Source organism: Papio anubis, chromosome 5 (assembly GCF_008728515.1).
Source record: "Papio anubis isolate 15944 chromosome 5, Panubis1.0, whole genome shotgun sequence".
Lineage (NCBI taxonomy): Eukaryota > Metazoa > Chordata > Mammalia > Primates > Cercopithecidae > Papio > Papio anubis.
Window position 1 is genome coordinate 80,266,874 of NC_044980.1, and position 20,774 is coordinate 80,287,647.

The following is a 20,774-nucleotide window of genomic DNA, read 5'->3' on the forward strand; positions in this document are numbered from 1 at the left end:
TTTTTTTGCCTGTGCTTTTTCCCATTGCCTGTTACGTTTTTCTCACTTTCCTTCTCAGTCCCTCCCTTTTTCCAAATCAGTTTAGCCATCAGTTCTTTCAGGAAATGTATGCTAAAATTCTAAGACTGAGGTATTTTTTTGTATCCCTGTGTATCCTCTTACTTACTTTACCAGATTACAGTTGCTTAATTTGAATGTCTTCTCCATTGGATCCTAAACTTACACTTCATGGTGTTCTGTGGTATTTACTGTTATCGTCTACCATGTAGCACACTGCTTCGCAGATAGTTTGTTGGAGATGAACTAAATAAGAGACAATGTTAGACTAAAGTTTACTTTTAACCTCCAGATGTAGTGATTTCTTGTCTTCATGTGCTGATTGGTATGATACTGTAATTGTTGAAGTTCTAAGAAAATCCCAACTATAAGAATTTATACCATTTTGAGAATTTAAAGTACACAGATAAAAGAGATTGAAAATATGCTGTATTAACTGATCTTAGCCTCCTGCTAGTAGGTATTGTGCTAGCCTTCCCTCCCTTTTCCTCCTCCCTCGCAACATTTGATTAGTGCATAACATTTCTTGGAGAGGTGTGGTTTTTTTCTTCCCTTCGTTATCTGTTTACTAGGGTGATGGGAGTTAAAGGTAGTAAGAACTTCACAATCATGGTTGAGTGCATTTCAGTGTAAACTTTTGTATTCTCACCTTTTGTATGTTAGTCTTTTAGTTAATTTTGGGTGGACAGAATGTATGATAGTGCTGTTTCTTTAGAAATGCTCTCTCAAAACTAAAACCTCTTGGATTCTCTAAATACATTACCTATTGAAAAAGGAAACAGCATTTCTGCCCTTACTTTGAACTAACTTGATCTGAGATAAATACATACACACATGCACGCATGTGCACACACACACATACATTCACACTCTAGCTATCTGGATATATACAAATATACCCAAGAATAGCTAAGATAAAAACATGCTCTCTTTTCCCCTTCCCCAAGTTTAAGTGATGCATAGTTGGGTACTACACCTGTTTTGCTTAGCCTAGTGGTGGTTCAAGTGAATTTGCCAGTGACCCAATTTTAGTCTATCATAGTGATTTGAAAAAATGCCAAGTAAAGTCACTTAGTATGAGATAAATTTTCTTTACTTTCCTCTTCACTTTAAGAAATCAGTTGCTTTTTTTTTTTTTTTAAATAAAAACCTTTAGCAGACTGTAGTAGTCCATTCTCATGATGCTAACAAAGACAAACCCGAGTTGGGGTCATTTATAAAGGAAAGAGGCTTAATTGACTCATAGTTCCACAGGGCTGGGGAGGCCTCAGGAAACTTACAATCACGGTAGAAGGGGAAGCAAACATGTCCTTCTTCACATAGCGTCATCAAGGAGAAGTACTGAGCAAAAGGGGGAAAAGCCCCTTATAAAACCATTAGATCTCATGAGGACTCACTCACTATCACAATAACAGCAGCATGGGGGTAACTGCCCCCGTAATTCAGTTACTTCCCACCAGGTCCCACCCACAACATGTGAGATGAGATTTAGGTGGAGACACAGCCAAACCATATCACAGACAGTAAGAATGTATTAGTTACACATAAATATGGGAGCTTTAGAAGATTTCTATGTTTTAGCAAATGCATACCAACTTGAAATCACCAATTTAGTTTTAGAAGACACAAGCATGTGTAAGAAAGTCTGATTAGCATTTTGAGACTTGCAGAATAACTCCAGAAGTTTGTAGTATGATCAGGCACACAGACTCCCAAGTGATTCAGATGCAAAAGATTTCTTGGCAATTGGATTTCTGCATGTATGTTTCTCTGTAACTACTTTGGTGCCTGTCGGTAATATAACCAAAAGGAAAAACAAGTGGACAGTAAAAGCGATCTGCTGGTAACGTCAATTTAGTTTTCTTTTTATAAAAGGAAGTCTACTGATGTTAGCACTGGTTTAATGGTTTTCTGTTGTGTAGTAGACAGTTTTCATTTGGGATTGTCAAGTGAGTTGTAAATAATTGTATAGTTTCAATGAAATGCCTGTCTGCATTCACACTAGGATATTTTCTCATTGCACAAATTTACATATTTTTCTCTGATCAAGTGAGACAGATTATAAAACACAAAGGCCTCACTAGGGCCCCTCAAATGTGTTCCAGCAATATGCAGCAGCCCCCACCCCCATTTTTATTTCCCCCGAGTCAGGGTCTCTCTCTGTCGCCCAGTCTGGAGTGCAGTGGCACGATCTTATCTCACTGCAGCCTTGACTTCTCAGGCTCAAGCTATCCTCCCATCTCAGCCTCTCGAGTAGCTGGGATCATAGGCTTGTGCCACCATGCCTGGCTAATTTTTGTATTTTTTGTAGTGGTGGGGTTTTGCCATATTGCCCAGGTTGGTCATGAACCTCCTAGGTTCAAGCAGTCCCCTCCTCAGCCTCCCAAAGTGCTGGTCTATAAAGGCGTGAGCCGCTGTGCCTGGCCACAGCACACATTTATAAAAAATGTTCATGTGATTCCAAATTTAAAATAGAGTGATTTCTGTGCCTTTTTTAAAATTGTTCACTTATTTCACATGCAGTTTTATCTTAGATGTATGATATTGTATATAAATTGATTTGTATTTCTAAAAAAATGAAATTAAGAAACTCCATATCTACCTGTAAAATTTCTCAACAAAAATTTACAAAGCTAGCTGGGAAGACATGTATGTACTTCTTGAATTTCCTCCTGCTGTTCCTTTTCCCCAGTTTCCTTAGGCAAGGAAGAAGAGAGAGGGAAATTTACTTTTAAAATAGGAGGACATAAATGCTTTATTATTAACGTGTTGCATTAAGCAGTTTTAAGTCATAGTATCTCAAGTACCTACTATCCTTTATACTGCCCCCCAACCCCCAAAATATACACACATTGGGAAAAGAATGGGGGTTCTTTGAGGGTTTCCTTCTAGAGTTGCCAGGTGAAATAGAATTTCTAGTTTATTAGTAGTATGGCACCTGCAGCCCCAATTAATTTGAATGCTTTATAATGTTCAAAAAGAGTTTTGAGAAAATTTCCTCCTAAAGTTAATGCCTTAGTAAAAAAAAAAGATTGATTTCTTCTGTCCTCTTCCCCAAATTACATGGAAAGTAAACAAGACTGGAAAATAGGTAATTGAGACTAAGATGATTCACAGATTGATCACCTATTATGCAACAGTCATAAAATGTGTTAGTTTTTTTGAAGACGTTTATTAGTCAGTCCCATAGCCTTTGAGTATCCTCTATTCCCCTGTGATATTGGTTTGATAATAATTAAGCTAGTATTTACTAGGTTCTTGGTATCCATTAGGTATTCTTCTAAGTAACTTTATATGTGTTAGCTCATTTAATAATAATAAGCCAATGTTCTGTGAGGTAGACACTATTCCTTTTATAGATGAGGAAACTGAGGCTCGGAGATATCTGCCTACATTTGCGCAGCTCAGTGGCAGAGCTGGGATTCAAAGACAGTGGCTCTAGAGTCTTAACCGTTCTACTATAAAGCCTACGTAGTAGTTTTCATTTTTGTATTTTTTTTTTAAAGCAATTTAGGACAAGTCATTAATTTTATTCTGAGGTTGAGATAGAAATTAATTTCCCTAATTTACAAGTCTCTACTAAAAATACAAAAATTAGCCGGATGTGGTGGCACGCATCTGTAATCCCAGCTACTTGGGAGGCAGAGACAGGAGAATCACTTGAACCCAGGAGGCAGAGGTTGCAGTGAGCCATGAGAGCGTGGCACTGCGCCCCAACCTGGGTAACAGAGCGAGACTCTGTTTCCAAAATAAAAAAAGGAGAACTTCCTATGTTGACGTTAAAAAAGAGGTTTTTGTTTTGTTTTGTTTTTTACATTGGCAAGGTGGTTCAACTAGATGACTTATAAAGTATTTTTCAATGTTGTTTTATGAGTCAACACTTCTTCCTTCATTGGACAAATACTTTTAAAACTTATTATTGCTATGTGCCAGGTATACTCTGTGCTATAATTGCCACAAATGTGAGCAGATTTATAAACTTTAACTTAGGTGATGAGCTATTATTTGGTAATCTCATGTTGGAGTATTCTCATACCACCAGTATAACTTTTGTGCTTATGTTTCTTTGAGGTATTCTAGATTCCAGTTGAATTATTTTTTTAATTTACATGAAAACAGTCACCAGCAAATCTGCTCTTAAAGAGATATAATAAGGCTTTGATTATGAAGACTTAAGAGTAATAGTGGGGTTGATTAAATATGTTTTCTTTTATTTCTTTGTAATTCTATTGCTGTGACTATTTGTAGAGGCAGAAAGTGTAGCATTTTAAAAAATTGAGTATTTTAGACAACCACTCCCAAAGTGTTCACTCTTGGGAAAAGTTATATCTTTGTTATTGAGAGTATATTTTGTAAAGGCATATCCCATATATTTTATACCTAGAATAAAAAGAATTACAGACTTCAGAAAGTTAAGGTAGACAACATTTTCTTGGCTACTGGGGCTAATTAGAATGTATGATTCTCTGTGCAGGGCAGCCACCTTAGGGACTCTGAATCTCTCAGTAGGGTAAAATTTTTATATTTATGAAAAAGATTGTGGGTTAAAAAAAGGTTGAGAAATACTGTTTTTGAGTAAACCCAAGGACTGGTGTTTAAAGGTTATATAGTATTTTACCTAGGTTCTATAAATCTGTAAGGTGTCTGAATCAAATCTTATAACTTTGGATTTATTGTGATTTATTTATAAAACATTTAAGGATCAAATCAACTACATAAATGTTTACAAGCTGATGGCTGGATAATTTAATTGCAGTTTATAGTCATAATCAAGAATTGACATGTTTTGCTTTACGTGTTTGAAGCTTATGTCCTTTTAACATGAGAGGAAATTGCTAACATGTAGGAAATAGTTACTTATTTAGATTAATGTCTTTCTCCTGAACTGACTTGTCCACTTGAATGCTCAGATCTTATTGAAAGTACATAGATGTAAAAAATCAGCTCAGTGTGGTGGGTCACACCTGTAATCCCAGACTTTGGAAGGCTGAGGTGAGCAGATCGCTTGAGTCCAGGAATTTGAGACCAACCTGGGTGACAGGCAAAACACTGTCTCTACAAAAAAAAAAAAAAAAAAAAAGCTGGGCATAGTAGCGTGTGTCTGCAGTCTCAGCTACTTGGGAGGCTGTGGTGAGAAGATAGATGGGTTGAGCCCAGGAGGTGGGGGTTGCAGTGAGCTGAGATTGTACCAGTGCATTCCAGCCTGGGTGACAAAGTGAGACCCCCATCTGAAACAAAACAAAGCAAAAACAACTAAAAACCACAAATAGACGTATATATAACTTAAAATTGTAAGTCAGATATTTATTGTAAAATAGTAATTGTGTAATGCCTCCTGTATCTCTGTGTATCATTTCATGGTAAGTTCAAAAGATTAAGGAGATTAAATAAAACCTTTTCATCTTGACACTGCGTAAGACATAACAGAAATTTAACAAATAACAAGTACACAAAAATAGAGATTTGCTTAAAATTGTCCTTAATTTTATCTTTGTTGGGTATATAAATCTGCTCTCTGGGATAGTTCTACTGCTTTAAGTAATGAGGAAAAGCACTAGTTTCATATTCTAAGGATAACCTAAGGATATCCCTTATATTTTCACAGCTAAACTTACAGCCTGAAATTTCAAAATTTTATTCTCTTATGTTATTAAATTATAGTTCCTCAGGGGACCTTTATGATCTCTGGTGTAAACTTTCCATTTTAGAATAAAAAAATCCCTGAGCTCTTGAAAGTTAAAATTACTTGTCATTTGTCTCAAAGATGATGGCTGAACTAAGATTAGGATTTTAGAGGAATGCAGTATTGATTGCTCTTTCCCTTCTTCCTCTAATACTAACAGTTGACAATTATATTTTTTGTTAAGTTGTAATGGAACTCTATAAATAAGTTCATTATTTTCAGCCTTATGCATAGGGCTCTATTTAAAATAGGTTGATTTTAGAAGAAAACTAAAAGTGATTCTTTCCATAAGTTTTAAGTTTCTGTGTTTTTGTTTTATTTTTAAAAATTAAGGTGTCAAAAATAATGAGCTTTTATTACAACAAGCTTACAAAAATAGTCATAGTAGCATAATGCTTTTATCATTGGCTTATTATCTATTATATAAAATACATACTACATTATTACAAATGTAAGATTACAAATAAACTGAGTGGTAAAGCTGAAGTACTATAATATGTTACATAATTTAATATATCAATGTAATATGAATGTTTGTTATTTTTCTCTGAATGTTTCAAATTAGGCTGTAAGTATCTAAGGATGAGTTTGACTAAACTATGAAAAATGTAAAAATATTTTATAACAGTTACTTTGGAGATTTGTTACCATGCCTGTATGATACTTCTAGTATATTTCTAAGCATGTTTCTGTTTATATCAGTCTATGAGGCTTTTATAGGCATACTTGGTATCATGGATGATGCTAGAGTTATAGCCAGTTTCTCAAGTAGATCATTTGATAGTATGTAGGTAGAATACAGTTAAACTGAGAGCAAGAAGGGTGAAGGGACAAAGGTGCTATTTATTCCCCCAAATGTTTGTTAAATAAATTTGGAAAGTTGAGTGCAAATGTAAAATGTATAGTCATGGAGTAGATTATCTTAGAGCCAAAGGGATTAATCAGCTTCATGTTCAAACAGGAAATTAAAATAGCATCCTTTAGACAGTGTAATTCTGTTTTCCTGTCTCAGGGCATAAACACTAAAATGGAATAAAACATTTTATATTCTCATAGGTTCCATGTGCCTTGTGAAGTCATGGTTCCTCAGTATAAGATTGAGGTAGTAAATTCATCATTTCCATTTGTTTATCTTATTTTTCTAAGTAAGGATTTGGTTGCAGTAGTGTTTATATTTTGAATAGCAGGCAATCCTGGAAGTAGGGAGATGGGTAGAAATGGAAGAGATTTATATATGAGATGACTAGAACTAAGCTTTTAGAACAAATTAAAGACCAAGTAAATGAGTATTTTTTGAGAGACTGAGGTTGAATTGAGTTAAAATTGGAATAACTGGTTCAGAGTAAAATGTAAATGTTTAAGTTACATGTAGGCATTTAAAACCTCTAGTAGTATGTTTTTCAAGTATCACTAGAAATTTTACACTTGCTATTATATTGTAATATCTTCTCTGTTTTTCCCCTAGGTGGTATCACGGAAAACTTGACAGAACAATAGCAGAAGAACGCCTCAGGCAGGCAGGGAAGTCTGGCAGTTACCTTATAAGAGAGAGTGATCGAAGGCCAGGGTCCTTTGTACTTTCATTTCTTAGCCAGATGAATGTTGTCAACCATTTTAGGTAAGTCTTTATTCCTATCGTGAAGCCAAATGGTGTAGCTATTTTGATATAATATTCAAAAATATACCGGTATAATAAAGGTGAATGACTCAGTAACAAATGATAGAGAAGGAAGCTTGTTTTCAGTCAAATGATTTAATCAGTGATTTAGAGAGATTCTTTTGAATGTTTACATTTTTTGTTTAAAAACAGTATATTTGGGCATTACTGTGCTGATCCTCAAATATATTTATAGCTTTTAAAGTATAAAGAATTACAAATAAACTTTGAGCGGCAAGTCTAAAATAAAGGAATTGTATACTTTTGGACTGTAGAATAACAAAGAGTATAGGAAACCCTGTTTAAAACTCAAATTTTGTGTCCTCTATTTTAGCTTCACTGTTCTAAAACTCTTTGCAGACATGCACTTCAGTGAAATAGGCATATAAATTTTCAAGTACAAATATTCTGTATATATAAACATATTTACCCATATTGTATTCTATTTCATTTTTATAGAAGAAATTGAAAAAAATAATCTAATGCATATAGTGTTAAATGATAAAATGTTTTTGTACCCTTGGTTTTTAGATTTTAAAATAAGGTTCAGTAGTACCATGATACCACATGTAGTATGTGAAATTATTCCTGTACTTTGTTGGATATATATATCTCTTGAAATATTTCTTCAAGAGATAATCTTTCAAGATTTCAAAATATCTTTCAAGAGATAAATATATCTCTTGAAATATTTCAAGAGATCTGTGAGGTCCTTTAAGCCAGAGAAAACTTACTAACATTGTGAATTCAGCCTTAAATATGGAAAGTGAGAAGAGGTATCTGAGGGTGAATTTTCAAATATTTGATGGAATTCTGTAATTGAGGTTTATAAGCCTGATACGTATTTCATATCAAATGCATGCATATATGTAAGAGAAATAGCCCCAAGTAATTTGCTGTGATGAAGATATTAATAAGTAGTATTTTAGTATAAGGATATAGTTACAAGGAAAAGAGTATGGAAATTATGGATTTATAATTTCTTTATGAAACTCGGTCTTTAAAATTGACTGTAAAGATTTTTTTATACTGTATTTTTTCCTGTTCAAATAGGATTATTGCTATGTGTGGAGATTACTACATTGGTGGAAGACGTTTTTCTTCACTGTCAGACCTAATAGGTTATTACAGTCATGTCTCTTGTTTGCTTAAAGGAGAAAAATTACTTTACCCAGTTGCACCACCAGAGGCAAGTAAAATGAATAAAATATTTTTCAAAACTTTGTTTTTCAGTACAATAGTGGGTTTAGCTATTGCTCAGTTTCTTATGTTTATTATAATTCAAGAAGTATTTGTTGTATTAAATTTTAATTTGGGTTATAATGTCAGAACAAAATGGACAACTTCTTTGAAAAAAAAAGAAAATATTTTTCAGTAATTTTGTGTTTAAGTAACCACATTAAAAAAAAGTACTGTTTGGTGATAGCCTAACAAATATTTCTGAATGTATGAGAAGAAATTACTGATTTCGTAGTACTAACCGTGACTTTGCTGCAAGATTCTGAAATGCCTTGTGTATCATCAATGAAAGGTTAACTTATATGTTTCATGTAGTATATTTAAAATGAAATCATTCATATTACCTTATAAAAGTATATTGCTTATATTTAAAATATAATTTTCATAAAAACAAGAACAACAAAAAAGGCTTTCTAGGCACTGCATATTTGTAGTCCAAGTAAAAATGTATTTGAATGATCCCATGGAATTTCTAATGTGAATTTTTATTGGCTTTATGTGGATATACCTCTTTTGCCTTTAAGATACAAAGACTATCTTTTTAAATCCTTTTTTTTTTTTATGGTTTCTAGCCAGTAGAAGATAGAAGGCGTGTACGAGCTATTCTACCTTACACTAAAGTACCAGACACTGATGAAATAAGGTATTTTATAATCTATTCTCATGTATAGGCATTTGAAAGAGCTAGACTTCAAAGATTTATTACTTTTGGACTAGGAAGCTTTTGAAATTTGAAGAAATGGCATACAGCAAGGTGAAAGAGCTTTTGATATTGGGTCTGTTGGTCCTGGACCTCTGGGTTGACTTATTTGTTCAGACTGTGATTTTGAATCAGGGTGGCCTCAGTGAATATGACAGGAGAAATAATTAGGTTTTATTACATTGTCTCTCACAAAGTAAGGAGAGTTCTGTTTCAATCTATATCCTATTTAAATTTTTGTTACCACGTGACATTTATGCCACAGCTATAAAGGATAAGCTTCTACTTTATGTAAGGAGTGAATAATTTTAAACCTTAGTAATGTTATAAAACTATGCAACATGTTAGTTTGTAGTTTTATTTCTCTATAATTATATAATTTGATAATCAAATTATGTCTTTCTATAAGGTATTTAAATTTCTAGTGGAAACTTTGTTTCTTACCATTAATTCTCATTTAATTCTTACTGACACATTTTTATTTGTAATCTAAACTGGAAAGGCCTATAAACGACAAAGGAGAAAATGCATATATTAAAGAAGAACAGTGATGAATTACAAATTTATGAATTTAGGTAATTTTTAAATTTTTTGTGGGATTATTTAGGACAGCAGTTCTCAAAGTGTGTTTCATGTAACTATGGGGATCTTTGAGACTCATTTAGAATGACACTGGGTATTAGTCAGTGTTCTCTAGAGATTTTTTATGGAGAATTGGTTTACACAATGGTAGATGGAGACAGTAAAGACCCACAGTTGGCTGTCTGTAATCTGAAAACCCAAGAAAGCCAGTGGTATAATTCAATCTACATCTGAAGACCTGAGAACCAGGGGAACCTATGGTGTAAATCCTAGTCTGAGGGCAGGAAAAGTTGAGATGAGATGTCCCAGCTCAACCAGTGAGGCAGAAAAAAGGGATGAATTTCTTCCTCCTCCAGTTTTTGTTCTGTTCAGACGCTCAGTGAATTGGATGATGCCCACGCACATTGGGGATGGTAGGGTACTGTCCTCTGATTCAAATGCTAATCTCATCCAGAAACACCCTCACAGAGAAACCCAGAAATATAATGTTTAATCTGGGAACCCTACGGTCTAGCCAAGTTGACACATAAAATTAGCCATCACAATCCATGAGATCAGATTATTTTCATAACCATACTAAGACATAATTTGCCTTTTTCACCGTAAATTTTACAATGATAGTACAAAAGCAATGTATGGTAAAACTGCTGGTGCCTTAGTAGAAATCAAGGCTGTGGCACAAAAGTGTACAGTATTCTTTACTGTTACACACTTGGAGTTAATCAAAGACAGTTTCATTTAAGAGTGTTACTGATGAGGGACTAAAAAAATATTTATTAAATTTTGACCTGTGACCACACACTTTGATCTGTATGATGAAATGGGAAGTATGTATAAAACACTTCTGCTGTGTGCCAGAGATCAGTGTCATGAGGAAAAGCAATGAGTTGAGAGCTGAACTAGTTTGTTCCTTTTTTTTTTCCTTTTAGAGACAGAGTCTTGCTCTGTTGCCCAGGTTGGAGTGCAGTGGCACCATCTCGCCTCACTGCAGTCTCCAACTCCTGGGTTCAAGGGATTCTATGCCTCAGTCTTCCGAGCGGCTGGAATTACAGGCGTGTGTCACCAAGTCCAGCTAATTTTTGTTATTTAGTAGAGATGGGGTTTTGCCATGTTGACCAGGCCAGTCTTGAACTCCTGACCTCAAGTGATCTGCCTGCCCCGGCCTCCCAAAGTGCTGGGATTATAGGCATGAGCCACTGCACGTGGCTTAGCTGTTACTTTTGTGCATACCATTTTCACTTAAGAGAATGTTTGACATTTTTTGAAGAAGAACAAAGTAAGACTATTATTTCAAGGAAAAAAACTGTTAGTGTTTGTTGCCAATGACAAAATTTGAGTTTTGAGTAAAACTTTGAATTTTAGACATTCTGTGTTGGCCATCAAAAGTTTGACAGTTTCTGAAATAATGACTTCTCTGATGAGACAGGCAGTAATAATAAAGAATGAGGGTTTTTTGTTTTGTTTTGTTGTTTTGTTTTGTTTTGTTTTTTGTTTTTGTGACAGTTTCGCTCTTGTCACCCAGGCTGGAGTGCAGTGGTGCCATCTTGGCTCACTGCAACCTCTGCCACCTGGGTTCAAGCGATTCTGCTGCCTCAGCCTCCTGAGTAGCTGGAACTATGGGCGCCTGCCACCACACCTGGCTAATTTTGATATTTTTAGTAGAGATGGGGTTTCACCATGTTGGCCAGGGTGGTCTTGAATTCCTAACCTCGGGTGATCTGCCTGCCTGGGCCTCCCAAAGTGTTGGGATTGCAGGCGTGAGCCATCATGGCTGGCCAAGAATGAGAGGTTTTGATAGTGTATAATGTGTTAACAACTAGAAGATATAGATAGCTTGGTGAACTAATATTTTCTAAAAGGTCGATGCATGTTGTTACAAAATTATGCATGGGTAATTTGAAATGCAAGATAGACCAATAGATGTTACTGGAATGCATACAGAAAGTTCACTGATAAATAGTTTTGGATTCCATATTACAATTAACTTTCAAGAAAGTACCGCTCATTGAATTTTTGGTGTGATTTAATAGAATATCTATAATCATCTGAAAGGGCTATTAAAATACTTAGCCTTTTCACAACTACATTCTTAGGTGAAGCCAGATTTTCTTCATATGCTTTAAGCAAAAAAATCAATAGCAGCAAATTTAATACAGAAACAGATATGGGACTCCAGCAGTTTTCAGTTAGGCCAGGCATTAAGAGATTTGCAAAATTATAAAACAGTGATATTCTCACTAAATTTGTAAAAGTTATATTTTTCTTATTTTTAATGAGCTATCTTTAAAGGAATTAGTGAATATTTTAAAACATTTGTTTTAAATTTGAATATGGTAAATATCAGATATCCATATAAATAAAAGCCATTTAGGATGTCAGTTTTTAAGAGAGTAAAGAAGTCCTGGGAAACCAAAAAAGAAAAATAAAAAAAAACAGCTGATCTAGGAAGATGAGAATTTAAACAATACTTTGATGATACACATTTGGATTTATGAGTCTTTTAAAAAATTTATGCATACCTGTGAATTTTAAAATAAAAATACCTAAAAAAATAATGATTTAATAAAGCACTGTAGCCTGTTTTAGGGGGGAATAATACAAAATAATACAGAATGAGTTATGATTAGGTTTTGTTACTACTAACAAGCTTATTTAAAACATTTTTTTTTTGGTTTTTGCACGATGAAAAGTTGTTATAGCAGCAACAAGTAAACTTGAAATTAGAAATATCTCTTATGACTACTTTTAACTAAGAAATGAAATTTACCATTTCACATGCACCCTATTTTTACTCATAATGATTTTCTTTAATGTGCTTATTTAGGTGGTTCTAGAAAGGAATAATTTAATTGGTTAAGTGGTAATGTCTGCTGCCATTCAGCTAGTGAAATATTGGCCATCATTAAGAAGGATTGTAGAATCAAGATAGAACACAATATTCTATGATTATTCAAATATTGAGTTAAATGTTATGTATCAGTTCTGTTGTCCGAAACATTATCCAAGAGACAATGAAGCTGGAGATAGCACAGAGAAAGTAGTTAAAGCTTTCAAGGATAGGAGAAGAGATTTACTTAAATTTACTTAAATTTAGATTTTGGTTTGTGAAGATTAAAATCAAAAGGAAAATTGCTGGAAAAAAAGACAAATACAGTTATAGATACAGGGTTAATGGTACCATCAACAAATCTGGAAACTTTGTGTTCAGACGCATTCTTTTAAGCCTGAAAGGACAAATTCAAGGATTACTGATGGTTTTATATTGATGAAATACATCAGCAACTTGTTATTTCCATAATTGTGTGGAGGTTGAAAACATGTAGGTTTCAGTAAAAGGAAACTAAGTTGTATCTCTGTACTCTGTACTCTTAAATTGGTAACAGAAAAAAACATACATGCCTTTCTCATAATATATCCCTTGGTATCACTTTCAGAGAAAGAATGCTGTACCCATTGGATGATGGGTATCTGGGTGAATTAAATAAGCCCTAGTTTTTTTATAGGAAAAATGTTAACTGACATAAGCATCTACATCATGCTTATCTAAAATAAACAGTTTCTAAGTAACTCTATATCTTATGTATGTATAATGTGTTAATTATATTTGTTTTGTGTTTTTATTTTATATCTAACCTACATCTGAAAGAGTAATAACATTGAAACAAGTTTTTCAATTCAGTTTTCTTGTAGTTACACCCCAAAACCTTCAATATATGTATAATCAGTTTCTGTTAACAAGTTGTAATTTGAATCTAACAATAATTCAGTTATATAGATAGTGCAGATACTATTATCAGACACATTGTACTCATGAGGAAATTAAAATTCAGATTATTTATTATCTTCAGGAACTGACATGTAGATAATGCCAGAAATAAGATACAAATTTAGAGTGTTTGACTCTTAATTCCTCGCATTTTTCAATATAATACTATCCTTATCCTATTTTGTGGTATATGACTATTCTAATTTCTATATTTAAAATTTTTAATTTTAATAACTTTAAAATTGCTCTTTTCAGTTTCTTAAAAGGAGATATGTTCATTGTTCATAATGAATTAGAAGATGGATGGATGTGGGTTACAAATTTAAGAACAGATGAACAAGGCCTTATTGTTGAAGACCTAGTAGAAGAGGTGGTAAGTTTTGTTCTTTTCTCCTCAATGCTAGATTCTAAATATTTTATAAATTTGGATCTTGTCTATAATCAGAGAAAGTAGCTATGAATACATTTCTTTTATAAAAGAACTGAATTGAGAAGTACAAGGAATTTTTCATTAAAATCTATTATAAGTATAGTTAGTGTGGAACATAATCAAGCTAGCATATTATAATACATAACTGCCAATATTCAGAAAGCTTGTGTGAGTTTCTGTGACTTAAAAATATATTAACATTTGTGCTTTCTTTTGAGACAGAGTCTTGGTCTGTTGCCCAGGCTAGAGTGCAGTGGCACGATCTCAGCTCACTGCAACCTCCACCTCCCAGGTTCAAGCATTTCTCGTGCCTCAGCGACCCAGCTAGCTGGGATTACAGACATGTGCCACCATGCCCAGCTAATTTTTTTTTTTTTTTTTTAAATAGAGACAGGGTTTTACCATGTTGGCCAGGCTGATCTCATATGCCTGACCTCAAGTGTTCCACCCGCCTTAGCCTCTCAAAGTGCTGGGATGACAGGCATGAGCCACCATGCCCGGCCTATTTATGCTTATTTTTATTCTTTTTTTTTTTTGCCCCCTTTTTCTTCCTCATAAGTGAAGTTATATCAGTCTGATCATGGAATCTCAACTGGTTACACATGTTTGGTTTTAGATTCTTTATCTTTCCAATATATGTGAAATTCCAATATATGTGAAAATGAAATTTTCCAGTAAACTTGGAAGATTTCATTTATATTATATATAATTATCACATGGTTCTACATTTTGAATCTCATCCTTGTTTTTGTTCCATCATATAATACGTTATCATATGGTATCAATTACCAGGTGCATTTTTAATAACAGGTCAGCATTCAAACAGCTTTTATATTTCAGAGATAATACTCAGTATCAAATATACATTGTAACTTTGGAATTCTCCTTTTCCTTTCGGAATTTTCTAGTGAGATGGAGTGGCTTTCTGTTGTCTTTTACAGCCCTCAAAGCTACTGTTTTTAAATTATGCCACAGACCTGATAATATGCTGAAGATTATTGCTCCTGGAAGACTGCAGTGGAGAATATTTTTTTTTCCTATTCTCTTACCTGCCTATTCTGGCAACCATAGAAGTAAAACATACTGAGTAGAGGTGGAAAAAGTTGAGGAAATGGTGTGATACATTCCATACTCATAGTCATATAGTTATTTAGTAAAAGAGCTAGGATTAGGACTCCTAATTCCTAGATTAGTATTCTGTATTCTACAGTAAAAGAGATATTTATTCCATATAGGGAAACGGTATTCATACTAAAGCATCTTGCTATCTATGATAGTTTTCCTATAAAATGTGTTTGTTACAACTCTTAGTTTGGGTTTCCCTCTCCCTGCTGTACCACCATCTTCCCAATTCTGATTACTTAAAGGAATTGCACTATAGTTGAACTTTTCTTGAGCTCTTGGAATTCTGGATCAAATTTAACAAGATAAACTTTAATATTAAAGAAAAGTGAAAATTACTCAATGTATGCAGAAAAATAATAATAACAATCCAAACCAGAATAAGGAGACATGACCTCACATCAATATATAAGGGATCAAGGAAAAAGTTAGTAACTCAGTATGAGTGTATAATGTGATGTGGTTGCTAAAAATGAATATAGTAAGTAACATTATAAATTAATAGTGGAATAATTCCACATCAGTTATAAACAATTTTCACTCCAATATGTAGAATAACTTTCATGATGGGCTTTATTAGAGTGTAGTGAATTCCTTATAGATTGAAAAACCATTTGGACATCTAGTTTGTGAAGATGTTTCAGACATTCAGTTAGTAGTTAGATTTAAGGAATTTCTCCTTCTAAAATTCTAATTACTGTTCCCCAAACACATTTATACTTTTAACTCTAGAATGTATGCTCTCTGAGGGGAGGGATTTTTTATCTCTGATTCACTGATGTATTACCATTGCCTAGAATAGTGTCTGGCATCAGTAGGCATTCGGTAAATGTTTGTTGAGTAAATGAATGTTTCTGTGCTTATAGTTTCCCCTCTTCCTTGACATTCCTGCCCTGATAGATTGCCTTGTAAAATTTGATTCATCTTTATCAGCTCAGTTCATATGTCACCCGTTGTTTCACAGAGGATTTATGCCTTTCTGGAGTCTCTTAGGCAAAATTGTTTCCTTCTGTATTTCCATAGCACTCTGTTAATTTTGCATTCTATTCCACTGTCTAAAATTAATTTAGTGTAAACCTCTTCTACAAGAGATTAACTCCTTTTGGGCAGTGATACACTGATAATGCTATTCATTTTTATAGGTTATTTTTTGATTTTTGTTGTTTTTTGTTTTTGTTTTTGTTTTTGTTTCTTTTTAGCCTACTCTCTTGGATATAGTAGCATTCAGTGAGTGTTTGATTTTAGTTTGATTAGGTATTTAATGAGTGAGCACCAAATTGTGAGAAGTAAATCCACATGTATAGTTAGACCATTTTTCTCCATAATAGTGGAATGAGTAACACTATTGTATCTTAAATCAGAGGAATATAGAATAAAATAAAGTTCAAAACATGATAAAAGGGGAATGTCTTTTATATTCAAAGTAAAATTTGATGTCGCTTTTTATGGGCTCAGAATGTTTTACTGAAGAGGTAGCATTTGAGATAGTTCCTTCGTAGATTGGTTAGGTATTTATCTAACAGGTAGAAAGCAAAAAGTGGAAAGTGCATTCTAAGAACAAAAAGAACAAGCTACAGTGGTGGGAGATTGGCAAATAGGAAATTATGTGTGACCATGGTACAGGAACCAAAAATCAATTTGGTAGTATGAGATAGGAAATGTGGACTTGAGTTCTGTGGTAAAGGACTTCAGTTGCAGAATGAGAAATTTGTAGGCAGTAGAGAGGTGTTTGTTGTTTGTTTGTTTTTTCTTAATGTAGGGCAAAGCTGCTGTTGAAACTGATGTATCCAGATTAGAGTGTTGTAGTAGGACATAATTATATTAGTTGGGCTGTTGTACTAGTTTAAGAAAAGTGGGTAAGAGGGCCTGAGTTAGGGTAATGGCAACAAGAAAAGATTAAGAGAGGTATGGAAAGATAGTTATTGAACAGAAACATCTTTTTTTGTATACACATAAGTAAGGATAGTGGGGAATATGTTTGAAGATATGATTTCTATGAATTTTAATAAAAGTAGATTAACAGTTAATTACATAAAATACTGTCTTAATGTCTTCCCTTTAGGGCCGGGAAGAAGATCCACATGAAGGAAAAATGTGAGTTGGTGTTAATTATTAAAAATGAAAAAAATATATATCTATATTGTAAATTTACTAATTGGAAAACTTTGGCCAAAAAAATTTTTTTTAAAGTTTTTGGACTGACTTAACTTTTTAATTTGGCTCAGGGAACTGATTTCTAAATATTTTCTTAAGGATCTAATGATAAAGTATTATTTTTAAAATAAAAGGTAGCTGATAACTAAATACAACTCTTTTTATCACCACACTAAAGACTTTCAATAAACATTACATTTATAACATTATGAATGTCACAATTCGGCACATTTTAAAATTATTCATAGTATTTATTGGTTATTCATAGTACTTCTTGTTTTATAGCCACATCTTTTATCCCCCCAAAATAATGATTCTTCACAACTTTAATAAGATTCTGCAAGGTCTTTTTTTTTCATAATCTTCAAACTGATTTTATGTATATGTAAGTTTTCTTTTAAAGATCTGAACCATTAATCCCAGTTCTCTCTTACTCACATTTTAATAGACTATTCATCTTCTAATATCTTTTCAGTACATTTTTTTCTTATCTTTCAGCGTTTATGGATGGAACTTGAGGCTTGCCTCAAGTGTTTGCTTTTTTTCTGTTTTCTAACCATTAGAATATTAAAATATTCAACTGATTACTCCATTTGCAGTCACCTTATTTAGTGCTTGACCATTCTGTAAGTGGAATATGTAAGATATATTCTGAGTTTATTTTTATTGTTTCTTGTAGCTACAAAATAGACTCCATTAGTGAGACTATACCCTGCTGTTTGTATTAGTTTGAAGTTTCCTCTACCTATATCAGGAGTTTCAAATTATTTTTTGTTACTTTTTCTTTCTTTCTTTCTTTCTTTCTTTTGAGACAGAGTCTTCCTCTGTCGCCCAGGCTGGAGTGCAATGTCACAATCTCTGCTCACTGCAACCCCTACCTCCTGGATTCAAACGATTCTCTGCCTCAGCCTCATGAGTAGCTGGGACCATGGGTGCACACCACCACTCTAGGCTGATTATTGTACCTTTAGTAGAGATAGGGGTTTGCCATGTTGGCCAGGATTGTCTTGAACTCCTGACCTCAAGTAATCTACCAGCCTTAGCCTCCCAAAGTGCTGGAATTACAAGAATGAGCCACTGTATCCGGCTAGGAGTTGCAAATTCTAATTAATGCTTGGAAGAATCAGACAGACAATGTAAGCAAGTGAAGCGGGTCAAGTATATATATTCCCAGTTTTCTTTAGGCACAATAATCTTTTCTTATTTTCCCTCTTTGCTAGAGATCAAGGTACATGGAACTATGTCTGTACTATCAAAAAAAAAACACTGTAAGCTTGGTAATAAATGGCAACTGATATTTACTCATGGTATTAGGGAAAACTGTGGGAAGTAGAAAACTAGAAAGTGTTTGCCTATTGTAAGGTAATCCCTCTGTTTAGTTGTCTAGTTGATATGTGTAGGAATGTGAGCCTAGTGTTGTTAAATCCTTCTGATTTTCAAAAAAGACCATAAATCTAGGGTTTTTTTTTTTTTTTTTTTTGATAATAGCAATGGAATTTTAAATTTAAAAATGTAGGTTAAATGCCAATAAACATGTAAAGCTACATCAGTTTTCTCATAGTATAAAATATAAATCCCACTTTCACTCGGAAGTCTTTTTTTATCTGATAACATTGTCATTCTTCCATTTTTCTTAACTTGCGTAATTTCTTATTTATATTAGCATAACGTAAATTTGCATTGTTGGTTTATTTTATGTGTATGTTCGTTTCCTTTAATTTCCTAATATAGGGACTGTGGCTGTGAGGCAGTACTTTAAATTCTTTAAAGTGTCCTCAGTAACATCCACAAGTAACCTTTGAGATTAAATAGATGGTATAACTTTGGTTGAGTTTCTTTCCAGCTCCCTATTCACATGATATAGACACCAAGTCCTGATGATTTTTATCTCCTAAAGTATTTCTTAAATGTTTACCGCCTTCTCAAATCTTAAATAACTACATTCTAGCTCAGGCCTTTTTAAATCTCCTGCCAGGATATGATATAGCAGTAACCTCCAAGTTGATCTCCCTTGACTCTTTAGCCTCATCAGATCCTTTTATCCAGTAGCTGGAATAATGTACCTAGATTGTATCACATTTTCACTTAAAATCCTTAATTGCCAGCAGGTATGTGAAAAAATGCTCACCATTCCTTACTAATCATCAGATAAATGCAAATCAAAACTACAATGAGATTTCATTTCACCCCAGTTATAATGGCTTTTATCCAAAAGATAGGCTGTAATGAATGCTGGTGAGGATGTGGAGAAAAGGAAACCCTTGTACCCTGTTGGTGGGAATGTAAATGAGTGCAGTTACTATAGAGCACAGCATAGAAGTTCTTCAAAAAATTAAAAATAAAGCTACCATGTGATCCAGCAGTCCCACTGCTGGGTATATATCCAAAAGAAAGGAAATCAGTATATCAAAGAGACAGCTGCACTCCTGTGTTTCAGCACCATTCACAATAGCCGAGATGTTTAATCAACCTAAGTGTTCAACAGTGGATGAATGGATAAAGAAAATACAGTACGTGCATACAATGGAATACTATTCAGTCATAAACAAGAACGAAATCCTGTCATTCACAACAACATGAATGGAACTGGAAAATACCATGTTAAGGGAAATAAACCAGGCACAGAAAGACAAATACCATGTGTTCTTACTTATGTAGGAGCAAAATATTAGAAAATTGAACTCAGGGAGATAGATAGTAGAATGATGGTTACCACAGGGTGGGAAGGGTAGCAGGGAAGGGGGATACAATATGGCTGATTAATGAGTACAAAAATACACCTAGATAGAACGAATAAGATTTAGTATTTGGTAGCACAACAGGGTGCTACCAAATAATTTACTGAATATTTTAAAATAGCTAAAAGAGTGGAATCTGAATATGCCTAATACAAAGAAATGATTATATGTACTTGAGGTGATGGATACCCCAGTTATCCTGACTTGATCATTAAACATTATGTGCTTGTATCAAAACATCACTGGTACCCCATAAAAATATACTGGTACCCCATAAAAAAATAGTTGTATACATTACCCATAAAAACAAACAATACAAATTAAAAAATTGAATCTTATACTGATTCTCCATCTTTTTACCTTAGCAGAGCCTAAAAAATGATCTGTTCTCTGGTTATTTTGTCCTTTACTACTCCTAGCACTTATCATCTCTAGTTTCCTAGTCTCTAGCATGTAGGTCTTCAAATGCATAATACTTTTTTCTTTATTGTTTTAGGGATAGGTTCTTGCCATTGCCCAAGCCGGAGTACAGTAGTGCTATCATAGTTCACCTCAAACTCCTGGGCTCAAGTGATCCTTCTGCCTGAGCCTCCTGATTAGCTGAGACTACAGGTGTGTACCACCACACCTGGCAAATGTTGTAATT

General features: G+C 33.8%; 1 protein-coding gene across 2 annotated transcripts in view; it reads left to right on the plus strand.

Annotated features, from left to right (window-relative positions):
- The window catches only part of RASA1 (RAS p21 protein activator 1), a 121,844-nt gene that overhangs the window by 55,691 nt on the left and 45,379 nt on the right, over positions 1-20,774 (plus strand). For both annotated transcript variants that reach the window (XR_002522631.1, XM_003899903.5), the window contains exons 2-6: positions 7,206-7,358; positions 8,451-8,586; positions 9,209-9,279; positions 13,940-14,057; positions 17,299-17,330. Coding sequence is in view for 1 of the 2 variants with exons in the window: in XM_003899903.5 (XP_003899952.1) it covers positions 7,206-7,358; positions 8,451-8,586; positions 9,209-9,279; positions 13,940-14,057; positions 17,299-17,330 (510 nt within the window). In the remaining variant the exon portion in view is untranslated. The remainder of the gene's footprint in view (positions 1-7,205; positions 7,359-8,450; positions 8,587-9,208; positions 9,280-13,939; positions 14,058-17,298; positions 17,331-20,774) is intronic.